Raw genomic sequence first — 19,171 nt, 5'->3', positions numbered from 1 at the left:
TGACAGAAAGATGAAAATAACCTGAATGCAGGACCACATCAAAACAGCTTCTAAAGACCTGGATGAGCTCTCCAACCTCCAATTTCATCTTGAACTGTAAGCCAACGGCTCCGAGAGGCTGGAATATTAGCTTGTGTGCGAGTGAATATAGTTTAGCTTTTTTTGATTAGTTTATCTACTGAAAAAAATAAAAAATAAAAATGTGCATTTGCCACACACACACAAAAAAAAAAAATGGACTGGAGTGTGGAAGATTGGAGCCCTTTTCTGCAATCTGACAAGGCAGGGGAAACAGTGTTATTGGGGACTCGTGTCTGTCTGCTGCAGGTTTTTGGAAGGATCTACAAAGTTGCAGGCACTTTGAAAATGGACCAATACTTGGGGATCCCACTGAACACAATGTCAAGTATGGAGTGTATTTTCCAACACGATAATGATTCCAAACACACCGCAAACGCAACAAAGTTGCATGCAATGAAAGTGTTCATGCTCAGCATTTTGAAGTCTTCAAGTGCCTCCTCAGTCCCCTGACCTCAAAGCCATTGAAAAGCTTTGGGAAATTATAAACCTGCATTGTGAGAAGTCACGCAGGTCTTAATGAAGCTTAACTTTGGGAAGAACTTAAGGAGGATCGTAAAGAAGTGAATCCCGACACTCTTGCAAAGTTTAATGAGTCAATGCCCAGGAGAATGGCTGCTGTAATCAAAAACAAAATATTAATAACTGATTACATTGTAGTCAATGTATGCTTTATTTCCTGTGAGTTTTTTTGCATAATACAATAAAAACCCATATTTAATTATACGCTGGAGTTTACCTTTCTTGCCAAATAATTTTGTCATTTTAATACCTTAACCAAGTTTAGTGTATTCTTCTTCCCAATATAACATACTCCTCATATTTTGATAGTTTAATAGTTAAAGTGACATTAAAAGCAAACATTGTGTAAATACCCCCTTCCAGACATCATTTTTGGCCACTACTGTATTGAAGATGTTAGAAGATTATAAAAACAACGTGAACTGGCAGACATGCATAAACACATCGCCACCTGCTGGTCAGATAAGTGCAACATCTGCCGTTAAACTGTCAATCACAGCTCAGATTAGAGCAGACAGCTGGAATTAAACACTAATAGAGACACACTGAACACTAACAGACTGACTGACCCACAATTACACATCAGAACAGGGCTCACATCAGAACAAATCTTTCTAATACAACTCTTCCCATCTAGTCAGGAACATATAATTCACTTTTCATCATCCAATCAGTACCTGAAGGATAAAATCAGACCCGTCCTATTTCTATCACTAAAGAGTTTGTTTTACAAACTTTGTTTGTGTTGTGAACAGCGTTTCCTCTTTCTCGTCTCTCTTCCTGCTGTTTTTCTAAGATCCACATTATGTTTCTCACCCGGGCCCGGACGACCTGCTGTGGAGCCTGTTCGTTCTCCATGAGCGAACCTGTATACGCCTCCTTCTGGAAGATCGGCGCATTGTCGTTTACATCCATCACGTTAATGCGAAGACGTCCCGTAGTCTCCTCCCCTCCTCCATCACGGGCCAGTATCGTTAGAGTAAAGCGCCTCATGAGCTCATAATCCAGCCGGTCTCGCAGAGTCACCCAACCCGTCTCGGCATCCATTGAGAACCTGGGGTTAATACATGGAAATGAGTCTCCATTAGTTCATTCATAGTTGCAAGAGAGGTTTAGACAAATTAATTAACCAGAAAATGTGAACTATGTTCAGAATAGCTTAAGGCATTCTACTCATTCTCAAGCAGTATAGAGTAAGTATAGGCTACTTTTCACAGTGTAAGTGTTATTTTATTAGTATTTACAATATATATATACTATGATAGGATTTATTAATATTTTTGATTAGCTTTTATTTTAATATTTTCAACTTTAATTTTAACTGAAATTATTGTACTTTTGTTATGAGCTTTTGCCATTTTCTTTTTTGGTAAATATTTCTATTTAACTTTAATTTATTTTGATTTCAGTTTGAGTATTTTTAGAACCTTAACTTAAACTTATTTCAGTTAGATACCAAGGCAACATTTATATTTTTTTAGTTTTTTAAGTTAAAGGTTTTTTTTTTTATTTAATATTTACAGTATTTCTTTCAGCTTTATTTCAATTAGTGTAAATCATTTTTAATAGATTTAGTAAACAATAACAACACAACACAGTATGCAAATTGTCTGTAACTCAGAATATCCAGATGTCCTTACATTTGTAGTATAATGTGCAAAAAAATGCAGTATTTTGAATACTCTCCCACAATGCAGTGCACTTGTGTTGAATCAATGCAATTGTAAATTAAGTTTCTTCACTACCCCCCCCCCACACACACACACACATACACACAGTACATTTTACACATTAAATGAATACATAAATAAATAATTTTTAATTCAATAAAATTATAACAATTACATTTTTTATTTATAGATTAAAAAATATATATATTTCCTAAATTTGCTGATAAGTCTATGTTGCTCGTCAAATTAAGTGTGCAATATAGTGATGTCATGTGATAATGTAGCATAAACCTACTATGGTTTGAAATGTATATGTGTATGTATAATGTTTTAAAGAAAATAATATGCAGTAAACAGTATGCTAGTATTCCATTCCAAACACAGCCCTGGAAGAAATCAGCCTATAGGAAAAGGAGAGAAAGGCATGCAAATCTACAGAGATGTGGATTAAATTAATCAGAAGAAATTAATGAATTAAACAAGACACTGTATCAGTGTGAAAGGTCACAGTATGTTAATGAATGATAATCTCACTGGTCTGGCTCATCGCTGAAGTAATACCGAACCACTCCGAACGTGCCAATGTCATTATCCGTGGCCTGCAGAGAGACACACAAACAGAGAGCAATGAACATCAATAAGACACATACTCTTGGTCGTTTTGTATGTGAATGTGTGTGTTTGTGTCGAGTGTGTTTCAGTGTTTTAATATTGAGATGATGGTGTCAGCATCCCCTGTCCTACCCTACAAAGTACACTGTTCTGCACGATTAACGCTGACACACACACACACACACACACACACACACACTTCAGTAAGGACCATAAGGGGAAGAACTCTCCTCACACCAGATGGGCTGGCATGAACCGGCCGCCCTGTCCTCTACCTTAAAACAACACAAGCTTTTGCTTCACCTTCCACTCTTCAATGGCCAGAACCACCTTTATAAAAGAGCAAAGCTTTAAAGCAAAAGAAAGTAAAGATGAGTGACAACACAAGTGGTCTCACTGACATGTTGACCCACACCTCTACTCTAACTCAGTGTTATTTTTGCTGCTGTTCTTGCTTTGTTTGCTGATCTGCCTTTCTGTCTGCTTGATTTGGAGCGCTCTACATAGACAGCAAATATGCATGCTATAATTAGTGCTCCTTGCATTAAGTGCATGGACAGGAGTGCAATAAAGTACATTAAAACAATAGTTATTGAAAATAACCATTTTCAATTTGAATATATTTTGAAATGTAATTTATTCCTGTAATGCAAAGCTGGATTTTCAGCATCATTACTCCAGTCTTCAGTGTCACATGATGAGATGAGAAATAATTCCAATGTGCTGATATGCTGCTCAAGAAACATTTCTGATTATTATCAATGTTGAAAACAGTTGTGCTGCCCACAGTTTTTGTGGAAACCAAGATTCCCAGAAGTTTGTGTAACATTATAAATGTATTTACTATCACTTTTGATCAATTTAATGTGGCCTTGCTGTACTAAATAAACAGAATTGCAAACAATAAAAGTACTAACAAGAACTATAGTGCATAATAAAAACATGTTCAATTTTTCTCCTGAAAATGGGACAAAGTGTTTCCAGAAACCACAGTGACAGATGCTGGATTTGGCATCTAGTCAACATCACAAAATGATGTTTTATTAACAAAGTTCGGGAGGAGCACGTTCAAATAATCAAGTAATCAATCAACTCATCAAACAATTACCATGTCTACCCTATCACCATGAGAGGAAGCATATATATTCACTCTGTCAACTCATCTAACTTCCTTGACAGTTTTCAGCATCCCTCCACCACCCCGACTCCTCACTCTTGGCTTGTTCTTTCACAGCCAGGAATACGGGGGGAGTACTCTGGGTTCGGGCCGAATACCGAGCCCGGAGCCCTCTCCTCGGACAGCACGCCAAATACGCATTTATTCTATCTGACTTATTTGTAAGTGTGAACTCGTGAATACACCAAAATGACAATGCATTTGACAAATACATCCAGCACAGGAATATTTACAGAAATCCCAGTGAAGTTGATAGCGTACAGACACGTAAAATGTGTGTGTGCTCGTAGAAATAAAGTTATTCGGTGCTGAAGGCAAACAGATTCAAACCTGGCTTGTATCTTTATGCAAATGAATACAAATGGGTGAAAAAATAAGTTACCACAGAAACAACAGTGCAGCTGCGGATGTGTGTGAAAGAGAAATAGAATATGACAAGTGACGCTTTTCAAACACACACACACAAATGCCACGTGTAACATCTGTTAGATCCTGATCTTGTTCTCTTTTTTGGAACTGATAATCCATCAAAGCAGATGTGGAGGTGTCTATTAGCAGCACATTTGTTATTGGGGCTTGATTTGGTGGGCTGAATCTGATCTGTAGACGTTTCCGCAGCTATTTGCTGTAATTATACACATACACGGTCACATTCTCAATAGCCAGACTTTGCCAATATACACCACCTCGTCCAATTTGCAGCTTGATCCTGCCAAAAAACAGCCACTTAGATGGGAAGAGACCATCTGATGACATTTAAAGTAACCAACCATAGTTAGTTACCTTACCTGACCTTTTTAACATTTGAATCAAGGAGCCCAGGCTATACAAACATCATTAGACACATTAGGGGAAAATAAGTGTAATATCCAGCCATCTGAATATAAAAATATAAAAATATGTTTATGAGGATATCTTGTTTACTTGCTAGTAAAGGCCCTGATATACTCACGGCAAAGTTCTTTTTCGTTCTTCGCCTTGGGGTAAAAAGAAGTTATTTTTACCCCAAATATGTGAATATTACCTCGAAATATGTGAGCAGCAGGATACCGTTAGCGAATATCCTGACGTCACCCATGATGCTGAGAGCGGCGTTTAGATGAATATGTAAATATGTGCTGTGCACTTTCCTCTCAATAACAACATAAACACACAACTAAAGCGGTGGGAAAACAGTTGTTTAGAAAGCATCTGATCAAAGGAATGTGCAAAGTCACATTTATTTATATAGAACTTTATACAGTAGATTGTTTAAATGTTTAAAAACAAGCAGCTTTACAGCATAAAACATGAAAAAATAATGTTAGTGTCTCTTCGACAAAAATGACAACTGCATTTACTTGCAGATGTCTGACCTCGATGGACTGAACAGAAGAAATGAACCGGAATAGACGTCCACGTCAAAGAAGGCGGAGCCTCAGAGCCACACCTACCTATTATGTAATCGCCATGGACCAATGAGTGTTTCGAACTCCCGAAAACAAACGCAAAACTAATTCCGTTTTGGCCGGATTTTGTTCGAAATGACGTCACACCAGTTTGTTCTTTGATTTCGCTCGAAGTATATCGGGGGTCTTAGGTCTCAAACAGAAACTTTCAATATCTTTATTGTATATGAGCCTTGCAAACTTCCAACAACTCGTTCTTCCTATAAAACACTCATTGTAGCAGCCTGATAGCTTAAGATACCCCCCCCCCCATCCACCCTAACACTTCATTTTACCTTCCATTTTCTGTCATAAATCAATGAATTTATTTAATAGATACATTTATAAAAGTACTTTTAAAGTGCCAAAAAATGTTTGAACTGACACCCAAATTATATTTTACATATATATAAAATATATTTTTTTAAATCATGTTTTATTATCGAAATTAAATGATGACCAGATGCTGCTTGCTGAATTAAGCATGTAATATTGCAAGGTTCTGTGATAGCAAAGGCCTCCTACAGTTTAAAAAGTCATTAAGAGAAAAAAAAAATAGTATGATACACACAAATTGTGTATAGCCAGATTTAGATTTAGCATGGCTGAAATTGACCAATCAGCATCCAGAACAAGAACTATTTTATCAAGGATCAAGGAGTGACTTCATTCCAATTAGCTCTTCTATTTGGTCATTTCTGTTTAATTTTCTATCTGCATTTCAATAATAATCTGAAATAACTGTATTCAGGGTTCTAAAAAAAAAAGTGAAGCCTTAAGTCTGGTCTTCAGCTTTTATATAGTGTTTTATGCTACATTCATGGGTTATTCTTGCAGGAGTCTGCCTGCAAAGTCTATATTTGGTGTTTGTCGCATTTCAAAAAATCCTTTTTGATGTGTGTGAATCCTAGAGCTCATGCCTGTGCAGTGTGATGGACTCTGTTCCTGATTAAATTATTTTGGGCTGATTCTCATTGAAATGGAATGTCAAATCCGATGTTCTTTAACAGCTATGCTTAATTTTTTTGTGCTGATGTTAATGTCAAAGTAAGGGTATGATGTAAGAACTTGTTGTTTAATTTCTCTCTCTTGTGAGCTCTCTCTGATGGATCACGGCTGGGCGCTGGTAATGTGGTTTCAGTTGACTGGCGCTGCTGCTGGTGTACAGGGTCATGGAGTTGTGTGAGTGTGTGCTGCTGTCAGTGCCACTATTAGAATCCATGATTCAAACGTGCCCTGGTGATGACCTCACCCTCTGTGTGTGTTTTTGTGTGTGTGAGTGTGTGTGAGTGTGTGTGTGTGTGTTGGCTACAATGTATTCAGCCAACCGGCCAAAAGAGTTTGTTAAAAAAAATACTGCCAGTTTCACTGTGGCATGGACCGCAACGTTCACTCCTCTCATCGTAATAACCAAATAAATAGCCAATGAGCGCTTTGTAAACCTGTGAATAGATTCAGCCAATCACTGTGAAGAGAAGAAACAAACAAACAAACAAGCAAATAAAAGAAGAAATTAACCAAACAAAACAAAATGAATAGAAAGAACAATCGAAATAAAACAAATAATAAAAAACAATAAAAAAGAACAAATAAGAAAGAAAAAAAAGATCAAACAAACAGATGTACATAAACAATGTAAAAGGACAAAAACAGACCATTAACATCAACAAACAAAAGATGGAAAGAACAAATGAAAGACTCTATAGTCAACCACAAACTTTTCCACAAACAAACAAAACAGAGACAAAAAGATCAAACAGAGAATGAACAAACAAATTAACAAAATAATTATTTCTAAGGTAAGAACAAAAAATTAAAGAACAAAATTAATAAAAGGAACAAACAAGGAAAGAGAAAACAAACAAACAAACAAAAACTAGAAATAAAGAACAAACAGATCAAAGACTTAGTCTTTCTTTCATCTTCTCTATAGCCTTGTTTTACTTTTTCACAAAGAAACAAAAAACAGACTCAATGGAATGGAATAAATGGAAAAGAAAAAAGAAAAAAAGAACAAAGGAAAAAAGAGAAAGAAGAAATAAACTTATGAAATTATAAAGTTCAGGATAAATGAACAAAATAAACAAAAAGAGCAAATAAACAACTGAACAAACCAGCAAACAAAAAAATAAAGAAAAAATAAATGAAAGAATCTATTTTTCTCTCTCTATTGTTCTCTCTATTGCTCCTTCATGCCCTTTTGCACAAACAAAATCCTCCCCTTTCTCGTGTCTTCATGCCCTCACAATTCTCTCTGTCTCTCTCTCTCTCTCTCTGTGTGTGATTGACAGGCCCATAAGTGCAGTGATGACAGTGCTGGGCTCCAGGTGTTAGTGTGACAACAGTCGCTACCATGACAGGAGACTTAATGCAGGTCAGGTGAGATAGACAGGGATCAGAGCGGAGAGAGGACGGCAGAGGTGATAGCATCTCTCTCTCTCTCTCTCTCTCTCTCTCCTCCATCCCTTCTTCCTGCTCAGTCTGGCAAAGACACACACACCTAAAACTCCAGACAGAAACCCAACAGATTTACAAAGACACTAAAACTTCAGTGAAAGAGCAGAGTACCAGCCTGAAGACAGGCCTAAATGTGCACCTGCACCCTGAAAAGACGATTCTCTCTAACTGACACATGTCAGACACCATCTCAGAGTGAATGAAAGCGGAAGTGACACCAGGGTGAGGAGAAAACCCTCAATAGAGATCTAGCTGTGACAGATGAGACAAGAGACCATCAACACAACCAGAAAGTCTCTTTTCATTCACTAAGACCAGAGCCATAGAGAGAAAGAGTTGCGACACTCTTTGATGTCGCCGCTATGGCTGTCACGTGGTTCATGTAAGCCCCAATAGTTCTAAAACATACGCTGGCTGTCATGCTCTTCTATGGGACAGACAGCAGCGATTGCATTATTGAACGGTAAATATAAAATAAAACACACACCCAAGTACTTTTTCAGCTGTTATTGCATTATTGCATTTTGTTAATGTCAGTTTTGCATTTGGAGAGAAGTTTTAGGCTATATTTTTGGAGGGAAAAGCTCAGTGTTCATGTTCGCATGGGTAGTAGCACTGGCTTTAGCGGCTCCAACTTAACTTTTCCATATTATTCATCTGATGATGGACGTCTCATGATATTTATTATAGCACAACTGGGCTGTATTAGGCTATTGATTCCCGTGATTTTGCTTATAAATTTTTATTCAGCCATTAGCCTACCTTCGTGATCACGCAAAGAGGTCTGCCGTGGCGGTCCGTTCAGAGTTCGCTTAAATATTTTTTTATTAAACAATGACAGACAACAAAAATGTGTGCTTGTGTGGGTGTGTGTGAACAAGGAAAACAAAAACCAGGGGCAGGTGATCCATGAAACAGACAGGACTGGTGATCCCATAACAATCCTAGAGGTCCAGCATTGTTCTCACAAGCCACTTCACTCAAGACAATAAAACATAATGAAAAGTTAGTATTTCCCAAAAAAATTAATTAAATAAAAGTTGCTATAAAGGTGGTAGTGATTCATTACCGAACTCTTACTGTCACAGCTGACGAAGTCGCACTAGCTAGCAGGCAGTGCTTGAAAATTGGTTGAAACAACCAACATAAAATATAAATAATTACGCTGTGCATGTACAAATGAAGACCAGTATAAGCATCGCAAAGGGCCTCTGATACAACATAGACAGTTGACAAATCAAAAGAGGTCGATATTTCAGCAACTTAACTCTAGAACAACTCGACGCGCAGCAATGTAAGTGAATGGTGTCCAACGCCAAAATGACAGTGTTTAGAACTATTCCGATCTTCAAATCCCGGAAGTAGGCGGTTAAAAGCGCCGCCATTATTTACAACGGAGGTCTATGGGAGTGTCGCAACTCTTTCTCTCTATGGCTCTGACTAAGACCAAACACCCAACAACAGTTTGAGCCATGACCGCAACAGAAAATATTTCAATACAATATAAATATTTCAGTTCTGGAAGCAGCACAACTGTTTGCAACATTGATAATAATCAGAAATGTTTCTTGAGCAGTAAATCAGCATATTAAAATGATTTCTGAAGGATCATGTGACACTGAAGACTGAAAATTCAGATTTGACATCACAGGGATAAATTACTTTCTAAAATACACAAAAATAGAAAAAAAAATCATTTTAAATTACTACAATATTTTATAATATAATTGATGTGATGATTCGATTTTAGATCATGTTATTATGTTAATTTAGAGTCAATGATTTAAAAACAATCAACTGAAATGTATCGAGCAGATACACTGAGTGGAAATTTGTTAACTTTGTATAAACCATATAGTTCACTCTTTGAAAAAAAGAAGAAGAAAAAAACACATTAGGTGACCTTAATGTCAAGTTTTGAGAGACACTATTGACTACTTAATTAATTTGATGGAATAAGTTTCCTCAAATGTTTTGAGTCAATTCGACTTATTAGGACACTCAGAGGAGTGTGTTTGAGAGAGAGTATTAGTCTCGGTGGTGAATCTGTGACTAAGCTGTTAGTGACACATTAATCCAATGGAGCAATCTGCCAAAACACACACGCAACACACCCTAAGGGCCTTGCTAATCTACTGAGATTAGCAGAGAAATGTCTCCAGAAGTAACAATCGGGCTAAACATTCTTATGGGGACGTCCAAAAGGAAAGGTGATTCATAATGAATAAAAAGCGGTTTTGAAATATCTTTTAATTCATTCTAAAGCAGCTAAAAGTTTTCTTTTAGGTAAGATGGCCTGTGGATTACATTTATTTAAAAAAAATAATAGAATTCTATGGTATGTCCTCATTTGACAAAGCTTGGAAAAATACATTTACAAGTGTGTCGGAACATACTAAACATAAAGGGCATTTACAACATTTTGTCTTAAACATCTCTATCAGAAATACACAGTAATATAATGCCAACTGTATGCCATAAGCGATCCTTCACACATACACGCGCATTTAAACCAATCAAAACTTGCAAAATCATATAAATCTGTATTATCCATGACAATACAACCAGTTCCATACATGTCAAATTCACTGTACTGTACAGTAGTGTAAAACTGGTGTAGGAAAACTGACCCGTCACCCTTTATTCAAATATTATTAAATATCTGTTCCATGGTTTTAAATTTGCGTAATTGTGCTTTTTTATTTGCGATAACACAATGAAACATGCCAAATTGTGTGGAGAAAATTTCAGAAATCCAATGAAATATTAATAACTGATTAATAAAAGATTGGCTGAGAAATTATCCCCAAAAGACAATTTAAAGTCATTATGTTAAATGAGAAAAGCATCAAATAGACATTACAAAAAGTAGCTTAAAAAACATAAGAAAAAGCATTTTTAATTTGATTCCGCAGAATTTATTACACATAAACTTGGAAACGCACAATAGTTGCAGGTAATGGGTAGGTAATATTTTCGCAGCAAAAGCAATCTAAAATGTAACACAATATTCTAAAAAATAATCTAAAAATAACACAATCATTTCTTATTTATTGAACTGTTGTATAAAATGAATATCATATTTGCGCTCATGCTATCCAGGAAATATGAATAAAAACTCAGCATTTTTTTACATAATTATATATAATTGTATTTTTTTTTTTTTTATTAAAAAAATAATAATAATTCATGCAAAAAACATCACACAACAGGAAAGACAAGTGCTGCCTCAGGGTGATGTCTGAGTCTTATCAACTGTTTACTGAATAAACCTATTACAGCAATTAAATAAACACACACACGCGCACGATGAACGCCTTAACGAACTGGAGGACCGTGATAAGAAAATGAGTAAAAGAGTGATTTAAAGAGAGAGGAAGAAAGGGGGGAGAAAGAAGAGATGTGCTGTGGACTGAGAGAGAGAGAGAGAGAGAGAGAGAGAGAGATCAGCTTTCCGTTCACATTTGGCCACAACAACAACAATAAAAGAGGGATTAAAATGAGTGTGACAAGAACAACACAGCCAAATTATACCAGAATAGACAGAGGAAGAGAGAGAGAGAGAGAGAGATTTGGCAATATGAGTATATGAGGTTTGAATATAGCCAGCAGCTATACTTTATAGACAGATCATCATCAGCGACTGTCCTCCTTGCTCTTTATGATTAAAGGGGAAAAAATTAATAAGACTATACGCAAAGAATGATGAGAGAAAAATTGAGAACAGAAACCCAGATAAAGAAATATGACCACTTATGTCTACTAGACATACTAGAGATCCTCTCCTCTTCTTAATTAACTGTACAAACTGTATATTCTATCCCCTAAACAGAAAACATTCTGCATTTTTATAGTTTTATAAAAGACCAGTTAGTATGTTTTATAAGCTGTTTTCCTCATTGGGACCAAAACATGTCCACAAGGTCCAAAATATCGGAATGTAGGGAATAGGGGATACCAGAACCACACACACACACACACGGGTTTCCATGTTTTATGGGGACTTTCCATAGACATGATGACACTGTACCAAAAACTAACGAAACCCCTCAACAAGGAGAAATATGCGAGTGAACAAACACAAACAAACCACAATAACACACCCCAAAACACACACACACACACACACACACAGACAACCACAGATACAAACCATGAACACACACACACACACACACACACACACTCAAAGGGACATAAATCCATTAGTGCTATAATGGCTGAAGGAAAAGAGAGTGTATAAATGCAAGTGAAAATAATAAATAGGATATGGAGAGAGACAAACAAACCACAGTCAAAAGACACTGAAAACAAAGAAGCAATTTAGAAGATATGAGTTGCCCTCATCTCATGAGACACATACAAACTAAATCACTATAAATATTTATAATGATAACCACTGCCATCACTGATAAATATTAAACAATGTCTCTGAGTGTGTATGAATGCCTTATCAAACACACAATAGGTTATGTGTATATGGGGGTTTGTGATGCACAACTTTGTGTTACACTGCAAAAAAATGCATTTTTGAAAATAACAAATAGATTTAGAGAGAGTTAGAGAGAGAAAAAAATATTCCCATGGAATAAATAAAACCAGTAAGATTATGTAGAAAATTACTATTAGAAGAAAAAATGTAAAAGATATCAATCCACAATCTGACTTGTGATGCAGCCAGGAATAAATCATACCATGTTTGTTCAACTGAGACTCCTGACTGAGAAGGTGTTTCCTCCATTTCTGTCATTTAGTTTGCTTAGTTAGGGGTTAAAAGATACTTAATAATCAGTAATTCTGCATTAACTATTTGACTGCACTGAAACTTTGAACTGAATCGAGTTGTTAGACTATGACAGTTTTCTGCAAAGCTGCTTTATAGCTGAATCAAATTTTCATAATTGATGAATTTTGCAACATCGATTCTGTTACTGAACTGGACTGAATCAACAATGAACTGACTCAAAGTGAATAACGACACCGTTGTCTTCTGTAGAGCTGCTTAAAGATTCATTTAACTCATTTCATAATTAAGGAACTTCACACAGTTATTGAACTGAACTGAATCAACACTAACTGAATTGAGCTGAAAACCTGACATATGAGAACCTTTACAGCAGAATTTGTCTCATATTTGATGATGTTTGCATAATCTACTGATATTTTCCTGTTTATTTCTGCTTTGAACAATCTGCACATTAGATATTTAAACACCAATGACCCCAAAAACTACACTAAAATCACACTTCATGTATGAATACTGAATATCAAACCAAGTGGCATCTGGTCAGTGATATACATTGTGTGAAAATATTTCTCTCAGTACAAGTATTATTTATGACTATAGAATTGATGACTTATATACTTTGTTCATTTTAATAAAAATGTTTACACCTACTTTTACAAATTTGAAATCTTTAATTTGCTAAATCAAATAAAGCATACATGAATGTATACTATAAAGTGTACTATAAACTATAAAGTGGACAGAACTGCCAAACAATACAGCAAATCAGCATATTAGAAGGATCATGTGACACTGAAGACTGAAATAATGATGCTGAAAATTCAGCTTTACCATCATCCCAGGAATAAATTACATTTTAAAATAAATTCAAATGGATTATTTTTTAAATTGTTCACAACTAGAGCGTTTCTGACAGCATCATGTGACCAACCAAGTGACCAATTTGAAAACCACACAAGTAGAGCTACGTTCGCAAAGCTTTAAAGATGGGGCTTGTAGGGATACAGCTGGGGAAACACCACCAGGTAAACGACTGCTTACTATTTTTCACAGTGAATGTGTTGGATCCCCTGCTTTAACAGCTCGTGCAGTAATGGCGCACCGTGAAAGGCCATGCTATTGAGTCTGCTGCTGATTTTATGGGCCCGTGCTTGCAGGATCACAGCACTTAAACTCACTTAATGAAATAATAGAGCTTTTATGACCATGTTAAAAAGATAATATGAACGGGTAATAAGTGATCGTTAAGGGTTAATGAGGCTGTATTTATGGTGTGATATAGTCTGGAATAGAGCTAAAGGGGCCGTGTCATTGAAAAATTGAAGAAAATTCTTGCCCTTTTCTTGCCCTTTTGAAATAAAGAGGTTAAAAGGTGCTCTGTGTAGTACCTACGGCTCTGCATATCTTTCCAAAGAATCCCAGCATTAGGAAAGAAAGACTAAACTACGTGTTTCTCATTTCAGATGTGAAAAGTTTAGCATAAAAGTGCTCATTTACATTAAGATGTCTTAAAGGTAAAGGTAATTCTAAAGGAAAGTGATCATGAAAAAAATGTTTTTGGCACAAGAAATCTTGATCATTTTCACAGACCACCAAGTGATCCCATTGGCTTTTAATAGGTACTCTCTTTAGCGCCTGGAGTTATGGTAGTTATGGTAAAATGCTGTTTAAACTACATTATAATGGCCATTACTGTCTGTATTAGTTAGCTTATGTCCTAGAATAGCATACAGATACCCAAATTAGCCTGATTGATTAGTTTATACATACATTTGCACTGACCACAGTCATCTTTAATGTGTTAAATTAAGTGTTAAATGTCCAAATATTTCATTTAAAAAAGTAATGTAATGATGTTCAGTTATTCACTTAATAGGCTACTATTATTATTTATTTATTTTAAATTAACATTGTTCGTATGTACTTAGTATAATCCTTAACTGATAGTTGATATAGGCCCAATTTCGAGGGAGGACCCGATTTGTCATGACGCCGGCCCTTACATATTTCCAATGATATAGCATTTGGGCCATTTAATTTTCGATTTAATTCTGTTTGGTGGCATTAGTGGTATAGAGATGAATGAATTATGGAGTGATATGGCCTTTGGGTTTGTGAGTTCTTCTTTTAAGGGAGAAAGTGTCTCAAGTGGTCTTCCAAACACACTGATAGCTCACAATCCAGATACTCAGAGCCTAAGCTCTTTGGGCTGGGTTCCCGGGCACAGATTAAGTTAAAAGAAAGACTAAAAACAGCATTTAAAGAACAATCAGCTCTGACAGAATGATCTGCTCCAGCACTTGGCTTAATGTGTGTCTGAAAGTTTTCTTGAAATAAAAAGAAATATATACTAGTAGGGGTTGAAAGACATGAATATGGCTTTGAATATGGCTATGTTAATGTATTTGGTACTGGCGAATTGATCTGCTACGCTGCTGCTGCAAAGCAAGTATGGACTTGCTACTGTAAATAGATAAACAGACACGCTGTGAGATAAGATATGTAACATATGCTGCTGCTGCTGCATAAATAGACATACATAATCCCATAGCAGATCTAGGCAGGTGGAGCTGGGGAGGTGGAAGGCTGAAAGTGCACTGCAGGACTAGTTTACAGCAGACAATCAACCAGGCCATTTAAATGTTGAGCAAGCAATCTCATTTGCTGCAAGATCAGCAGAGGCTTCATGCAGTTTGTGCTATCAGCTTGTATCATGCGGTAATTATGTTATTGCTTGCAAATTGCATGTAAAGGACTGCACCCTCTAGAGTTTTTATGACTCTATCTATCTATCTCTAATGGTTAGCTAAACAACAAGCAACATGTACTGAGTGCAACTTAAAATTAAATTATAGTTTAAACAAATTGAGAAAAAAATGAGCATCCATCATAATGAGTCAGAGCTGACAGGTATCTGACAGTTATGTAAATGTATGTTGGAACATATGGATGTGTGTGAGTGTGTGTGTGTGTGTGTGTGTGTGTGTGTGTGTTTTCTTTTTCTAAACTGCTCAAGTGAGCTAGCAGCAGCACATTAGCAACAGTCCAGACATCTGTTTAACACACACAGAGCCTCAGAGAGAAAATAAGAGGTACAGACACAACTACATCTGCAATTCCTTAAGGAAATAACAATGACTGCAACGCTGCAATGGGAAAGTGTTAAAGGTTTAGGTGAAGAATCAACCAACTGTTTAAAGCTCTTTATAGCAGCTGTTTGAAAGCGATGGTTGGTAAGGAAAAGAGAGAATCGAGATATTACAAAAAAGAGAAAAGAAAACAGAGAAAAACATAGAACAGTGAGTAATCATAAGGCTGCTGCCACATAGCTGTGTTTCAGCTACTCCTCAGGGCATTGTGGGTAAAGTTACTACTCTATTGACTTTACAGGCCGTTACATGTCATGAGGGAACCAGTGACAAAGAGCAGACAGCATTTATCGACATAAAAGACTCACTGCCACACACGATTGCCTCATCAGAGATGGAGAGAGAACAAGAGCTAGAGATGCCATTACATACAAACCTTTGGGTAACAAAGTAACAAAAATGCAATTTATTGAGGATAAATTCTTTATTCAGATTTTAAGTTAAAAGTGTGTCTTGGACACCATACACATAAAAAAAAGATGTGTAAAAGCGACATGCAATTTATCATATTATTTTTTTCTGAACCGTATAGAGTCAAAGTATAATTTACATGTTTCACATTCTCTGACCCTTTTATGAAACTACCGTACTTTAAGCTGGTTGCATGCAAATTATGTCTGTCTTGCATTTTATTGATTCAAAAAAAAATTCATTTTGGCCATTTTAAAAGGGGTCATTCTCTTTTTTTCCTATTGAAGTCCACTTATAATGTTCCACTTATAAACATCTAAAGTCCAACTAAAATGATCAGAGATATAGAAACGTCAACCAGTCTTTTCTAGTGTTGGCAATGAGGTAATAATACCTGCATTTTTTATGAATACATTACCTTGCAAATCCATCCTAATCACAGGCCAAATTTCTGACTAGTTATTTGCCAATGAATATGTTTGTTTTCAATAAATGCATCTTTTGGACTGCAGAGGAAGTTCTGAAAGTTACAGAGTTTTTTCATAGTACACGCTCTTTGATCTCAAAAGATCAAGGAAAACTTGACTCTTCATAATATGACCCCTTTAATATTAAACAGAAAAGTTTGGTTTAAAAGTTCAAAGTGGCTTTTCCAACAAATGGCACCATGATTTCTGATTTTTCATGATTTTTTTCTATGCATCTAAGCTCTTGGACTGCCTCCTCACAATGCAGGAGCTCTGAACTAGAATGAGTTTTTATGATTAGGACTAGCCTGAACAGACACCAGTCCAGCACCTGAATCCAGAGCCTGGACTGCGTATCGATCAGTATTGATCTCCATAGCGTCCATGAGTGAGAGTGACAGAGGGAGAGTGATAATAGGCTGAATTTATGAGCTGCATGTGGTTGTTCACAGTGATTTATACTCCTAGTGTGGGATGACCTTCACCGCTCTGGAAACAGTCTGTGTGCTGAAATCAAATGAATGACGTGTCGCAGTGAAAGGGAGAGGAATCTTGTGGATGTCAAAGAGTTGTTGTTGCTATGAGAGACACAGAGGGTGTATATGATATGACAATCGGTTTTTATTTTTATTTTTTTTGTGTGTTGTGAAGTGACTCTCGGAGCAGCTCTGGTGATCAATTTCATGTTTTCATGTCCTCAAATAGTGAGACGGCAGACGCTGAAGTGTGCATACAATGGACGCTTTACAATCCCATGAGGCCACGGGAGAGGTCACTTGACAGTAACAACATGGCGGATGTAGTACGTATTTTCATTCATACTACACACATTCCTACTATAGAGTGTACCTTTTTAAAATCCAAATTCAAATGTAGTACTTACTCAGACAGTACAAGATTTCAGACACAGTGCTGGAGAAAGCGATTGGTGTGTGTGTTCACCTTTATTTGCAGTAGAGACGTTCCAGGAGCGGTGCTCTCAAGTAAACTGATGTTATAAAGAGCCTGGCTGAAGATCGGCCTGTTGTCGTTCTCATTGATGAGGTCGATGATGACCCGAGCAAACCCCACATGTTCCGACAGAGACTCGTTGGCATACAGCTGGAGAAAAGAGTGGCAATGAAACCACAGCCACCATCCGCATCAACAACATCACATAAAAGAACACCAAAAACTATAGAGGAAGCATTTTAAAACATCATCCAAGATGAAAAAACATATTTCATTAAGTACTGAAAAATATCAATAATAAAATATTGAATGAACTATTTGACATAGTATTTGTGAGTTCTATGCACTGCATCGACAATATTATTGTTGCCAATGTCGAGTTTCAAATCAGTCATGAGGTTCGAATGCTCCCTTTGAAGACTGCAGCCTAGGCACTAAACAGCAAGACAGCTCACTAGATTTTGGAACAAAACAAACATTTTAAATTAAAGCAACATTAAGGAACTTTTCCTCTTCCGTCGCCCTACAGGTTGGAAGCGGAATTGTCCATTTCCGCTGTCGTAAATAATTTCGGCGCCCGCAGCCTACTGTCGCACGCACGCTCGCTGTTTATCTAGCACCGGCTTTGGAATGAACGATGTCCATAGACGAGGTAAAGTATGTTGCATGATTTCATGAAAGTATGATGTATTGCGACATCAGAAACGAAGAAAAACTAAATAATGACTATTGTAAGGCTTGACGTAAAGCAAGTCAAATTTGTAGTTTTCTTATGTCTCATTCGAACTACAGAAACATACAGAAACGCAACCCGGTTTGGCAAACTTGCACAGTGGTTGTAGCAGATAGGGCTGCAAAGCGAATCCAGAAGTGCCTTTCACCCTGTTACGACTTGATGAACCAATGATACGATTTTGGAAACATTATTTTAAGGTAAAAAATGTTCCTTAGTGTTGCTTTAAAGGTATAGCGGAGGATCTTTCTGAATTTTAGATAAGACCCGCCCTCTCCACTTTTTGAAAAGTTTGATTGATTCACCAGAATGATTGACAATTAGGAGGACCAATAGTATAGGCCACCCACCCGGAAGTAAAAAATCCTCCGCTATACCTTTAAAGTGTCTGTTTTGTATCACTTTTATGAGACTTTTATATCTCTATGATGACGTGCTGACATGTCTATGATGTCTGCGAATGAGCATACGTTTTTTTGCTGTTGTGTCACAGTGCATTTGAAAACAACATGCATGTACAGTATTCTCAATACAATTAATCTGTTACAGTATATGATACATTTCTCAAATGAAGGCCATGATTTTATTGGTTAAAGCTATTTTTTCTAATTATTTCAAGAAAGGATAAAGTTATTACAGTTTGATGAAAGATAGTGAAAGAGAAAAAAAACATTCACCCAAGTAATACTCTCTTAAAAAGTCACATTTTTTCAGTTTCCAAATGTCTTATTAGCATGACTTTTAGATGAATTAGAACACGTTTGCAAGAA

General features: G+C 36.5%; 1 protein-coding gene across 1 annotated transcript in view; it reads right to left on the bottom strand.

Moving 5' to 3' along the window:
• cdh23 (cadherin-related 23) overlaps nt 1-19,171 on the bottom strand; it is a 259,561-nt gene that overhangs the window by 75,323 nt on the left and 165,067 nt on the right. Inside the window, exons 13-15 of the mRNA XM_081350472.1 lie at nt 17,660-17,818; nt 2,805-2,869; nt 1,417-1,654 (exon numbers count right to left, since the gene is read on the bottom strand). Coding sequence (XP_081206598.1) covers nt 1,417-1,654; nt 2,805-2,869; nt 17,660-17,818 — 462 coding nt within the window. The remainder of the gene's footprint in view (nt 1-1,416; nt 1,655-2,804; nt 2,870-17,659; nt 17,819-19,171) is intronic.

Source organism: Scardinius erythrophthalmus (genome assembly GCF_964197995.2).
Source record: "Scardinius erythrophthalmus genome assembly, chromosome: 21".
Classification (NCBI taxonomy): Eukaryota; Metazoa; Chordata; class Actinopteri; order Cypriniformes; family Leuciscidae; genus Scardinius; species Scardinius erythrophthalmus.
This window is presented reverse-complemented; position numbering and strand designations above follow the sequence as displayed.